This window comes from Gavialis gangeticus, unplaced genomic scaffold, assembly GCF_001723915.1.
Source record: "Gavialis gangeticus isolate Ggan-Ray unplaced genomic scaffold, GavGan_comp1, whole genome shotgun sequence".
Classification (NCBI taxonomy): domain Eukaryota; kingdom Metazoa; phylum Chordata; order Crocodylia; family Gavialidae; genus Gavialis; species Gavialis gangeticus.
Genome location: NW_017729022.1, coordinates 27,810,786 through 27,815,291, shown reverse-complemented (window position 1 = coordinate 27,815,291; position 4,506 = coordinate 27,810,786). Strand labels below are relative to the sequence as shown.

Here is a 4,506-nt window from a genome sequence, read left to right as displayed (position 1 = left end):
CTTCCGACCCTAGAAACTATGAAACTATGAAACTATTACTCAGTGGGTGCATCTACACCTGCACAGTTATTGCTCAGGAACTTAAATTACCATGCAGTAACCTAAAATTTCTGTGCAGTATGAGCATGCATCTACACACGCAAACCCATACTGTGCCGTAACTATGGTGACTTATGCCGTCTTCAGCGTAAATTTGATCCCTGTATGATGTCAACGAGTTACTGCTCAGTAACACACATGTAGACACCTTACTACACAATAGTGCTGTGCATGGGGACTGACTTGGATCTAACCTCAATCCCAAATCAGACCACGTATAGTGTTAATATGCTTTAACGCCTGCACCTGTAGACACTGACCTATTTCTGTTTACTGAGCAGTAAATTTAATGTGATGTAAATGCACGTGTAGACATGCCAAGTAAAGATCTAGAAAAACCTCTCTATATTCATAAACACAGTAGCCATATCCAATGCAATAAGTGTTTCCTGACAATATATGCCAGGTTAGTTAGTACAATGGTTAGACACTGGCTGAGTTTTGAACAGGTATACCTTGCCTAATAAAGTTTTCTTGCCAGTGAAGTTAATGGTTTTGAGCAAGTTGCTTCTTTCAGACTTACAGTTCTGTGAAATTTCTGCACTATTGTGTCTATGCTCCGCAATTTCTATCTGTATTGTAATAAATCTTTTCTGAGATATTTGCTTTTTTAGAAGAGTATGAACCAACTGATTACAGCTTTATTTTCTTTCTTTTTTTGGTTATAACAAATAGAGAGGTTTCAAAAGATACATGGAGGCTGTGCTTAAAAACAGCCATTATGTTTTACTAAAAGTTGATAGGATATTGAAGCTATTAACTGAGGACTGTCTTAATGAACAATTGCAATGTCCAGCCAGTGCAAGCTGCCAATTACCGTGCTAGCAGAGAGTCAAGATAAACATACTTTCAGAGCTCCTGAAGTTTTCGGCATGCAGAGTACAGTACTCTCATTTATCAAGAAGTCTTAGAGACTGACTGTACCATTGTTGATAGTCAGGGTGCAACTGTATATTTTGACTTTTCTTTTCCCATATTAGCAACGAAAGCTACAATCCCAGGGAGGGGCATGTCTTTTAGATCTCAGAGCTGATAGTGGCTGCATGTGTCACATTGGGTGATTTGAACTTTTGAATGCTTTTGTCACATACATTTCTGAGAGCATTTTGTCAGCATTCTTGGTACCTTCAGACAGGCAAGTTTAAGATGCACAGTAATTCTTCAAGTCTTAAAATGCAAATGATGACATCTTTGAATGAAACGAAGTAGATTGGTCAGTATAACTTGAGTTTCAGAAATATGTGGCTTTCATACATCTCAGAGTACTAAGGTAATAAGCATCTATTTTTAGAAAAGTGTTTATACTGTAGAGGTGTTTGTATTCAGCTCAATCAGCTATTGGGCTATCAGGTTGTCTAGAAGTTTAAATATCTTGCTAGATGATCAGTCCATGCATTTAAATGGAACTATACTGATTTTTCCCTTACCTCTAGTAATATTTACTGAAAATTGTGTTTTATGGTGGCATATGATATTGAAGTGATTATTTCATTTCGTTATATAATAAGAGTTGATAAGTAGCTGCTCTCTGAATCTCTCTCTCTTGCATCAAGACTTCTTAAACAGATAACATTCTTGTAGATACAGTGGTCATAGAAAACTTTGTTTTGGGGTTTGTTTTTTTTCCTTGTCATTGCATTTTACAATGTTGGATTTCAGCGTGAATTTGGTTTGAATCCTATTTGAAATGACTATGCATTAGCAGCTGTGATGTATCAATAGATAGATACATCACATAGTACTGCACAATAGATAGATTTTGCTTTATAAGTGTTATCTGCCTCTGCATCTGCATCTTTCTTTGAGCAGATGTTTAGCAGGTAACTTGTTCACATAGTATAGTACTTTACTAGTTCCATAACAATGCTCTGTACTCATAGAATTGTTCACAAAATTTAGTCAAGACAGTGAACTTTTTGATTTTCATTACCACTTAGTTAAAATTCTCCCTTGTTAGGCCTTGACTTACCAAAGTATTTATGTTTTTGAATTCATCAGGTTGTAAGACTACACCTAAATGCTTTCAATCAGGGCTCTCAATAGTAAATAGAGTTAAAATTCTTGTTAAGCATTAGATGCATTCTAAGTCCCTTATTCAGTCCCCATTTACAGGGTCTTCTGCTTGAAGAGAAACCATATTTAAGATTTAACTGCATAAACTTATAAAATGTTTCGTTAAAAAAAAATCTACCCTTAATTTGTAATTTATCCTTGCTGTAAAATATTTGTCTTCATTTGAACTTGGTTGTGTTTCTGAATAGCTATAATTATATTCAGAGTGTCCCATAGTATAGTCTGGATTCATATTTTAAGGTAAATACTTTCAAAAAGATCCTTTGATTATGGATTATGCCTCTGCCTTAGGGGCATCCAAGTTAAGGCATTTTAGGCCTGGTTACCACAGATGCTTTAGCTGGGCTTAAAATAATCCAACATTTTTAAGAATTAGGCCCCAAAACATTAATTCAGCTGCCTACAGCATGCTACTTAGAATGTTTTATGCTAAGGATATGTGAATACTGCCTTGATTGCTTTAATCTCTGCTTGTCAGACAAATAAGTGCTAGTAAGAATCAGATATCAGTATGAATCACTGATTATTTGATGCCACTGGTATTTCCATTTCAGAAATGTGTGCTCTATTGGCCAGAAAAAAGAGGAATATATGGGAAAGTTGAAGTCCTTGTTACCAATGTGCAAGAATGTGAGAACTATACTGTTCGCAACCTTACATTAAAGGTAACAATGTTCTGTGCCGGTCATAGATAAATGTCCTTCAAATATCTGTAATTCTTCCATGATGGATATTAAGTGAAACTGAAAGGCAATCAGTTTAAAACTGAAAAGGGAGATATATGTTTTTGGCATGATGAATAAATGACCTGTGGAACTCACATCTACAAGGAAAAAGTGAAACCAGCTCCCAATAATATTTATACTAAAGCTATTCTGTATAAGTCTGGCAGCATTAACAGGCCTTAAAATTGGAATAAATTTCACCCTCTTATAGTACTTTAGGAATTCTTCACATGGCTAGAGTGATGTATAGAGCTTTTACTTTAATTGAAACTCAGACCCCTGAAGTTTAACAGAATTCAAAGAAACATTAAAGGTTGATTTGAATGAAGATGATGTTCATGGCCCATCAGAAAAGATAAAAATAAAAGATTATGATCATAAGGAAAAAGGGGCTTGAAGGGACCTCAAGAGTTTCAGTCCTAAAGGGATACCAACGTAATGCCTTGAAGCATGAACTAAACTTGAACTGTCTGGAATTAGGAAGAAACTGCTACTATTAGCAAATTATTCCATAACTGCCCACAATATGGTAACTATCTCCTGTCCCTGAAACAGCTTGGAGACCGCAGGGTGGAAGAGAGAAATGATTGCTCTAGCCCATGTGGTAGTTAGTTCTCTTCATGTGTGTTCTGTATCTAGGTATTGTAGTAAAACCTCTGATGGTAAGGATAAAGAGTAGATAAATTAAGCTGTTTCATAAATATGAAAGACGATAGAAGGCCAGATTCTGGCCTGATTCCACTTCTCCTTTGCCAGTCTTTCCATCCCTATCCCACGTTGGAAAGGACAGAGAAAAGGTGATGTCAGAATGGTCCAATAATTCCCAGTTCACTAGACAGCCCACTGAGGAGCACAGCTAAATAGCTGGAGTGGGAGACAATCTGGACCTGAGTACCAAGGCATTCAGTTTATCAGATGTTGGATGTTCTGGATTACCATTGGTATTTGGCATGATAATATATTTTCAGCCACCCTTGGGTTAAATTGTGCCAGCCTATGTACATATTCCTTCCTTTGGTTTCCAGGGTTTAATGTAATTTAGACAGAAATAAATGCTAAAAATTGTTCGTCCAAAATGCACAATTCATATCTTTAAATCGCTTTCAGCAAGGGAGTCAGTCACGAAATGTGAAACACTATTGGTACACATCCTGGCCTGACCACAAAACCCCAGACAGTGCTCAGCCTCTTCTGCAGCTGATGCTGGACGTTGAAGAGGATAGGATGGCATCACCTGGCAGAGGTCCTGTAATTGTGCACTGCAGGTAATCTCCTCATATTTTCTTAAATTTATTATTGCAAGCAAACTTCTATAGGGGCTTATAGAAAAAAATTCTATCTTAAAGGCCCTTTCCTCTTTGTATTGGGTTTTTTTGGAAATGCTAAAAAAAATGTTTATCCACATGCTTTTATTAAATGCTGATTGTTAGTTTACATTAATATATTTTAGAAATGTAGTACTTTTTAAATGGGACTAGTTCCTGAACTAATCCCAAATTCTGCTACTGTATTAAGGAATTTAAGCATTTGAAAGCTAGTTCTGAGGATTGGTTCTTTGAAAAGAGTTCTTATCAGGCTTTTGGGTGCAATCACCCTTCTTCAGGCATAT

At 36.3% G+C, this 4,506-nt stretch overlaps 1 protein-coding gene across 1 annotated transcript in view; it reads left to right on the top strand.

Annotated features, from left to right (window-relative positions):
* Nucleotides 1-4,506, top strand: part of PTPRR (protein tyrosine phosphatase, receptor type R) — a 302,767-nt gene that overhangs the window by 273,893 nt on the left and 24,368 nt on the right. Inside the window, exons 12-13 of the mRNA XM_019514731.1 lie at nt 2,727-2,837; nt 4,005-4,162. Of these exons, the coding sequence (XP_019370276.1) occupies nt 2,727-2,837; nt 4,005-4,162 (269 nt within the window). The remainder of the gene's footprint in view (nt 1-2,726; nt 2,838-4,004; nt 4,163-4,506) is intronic.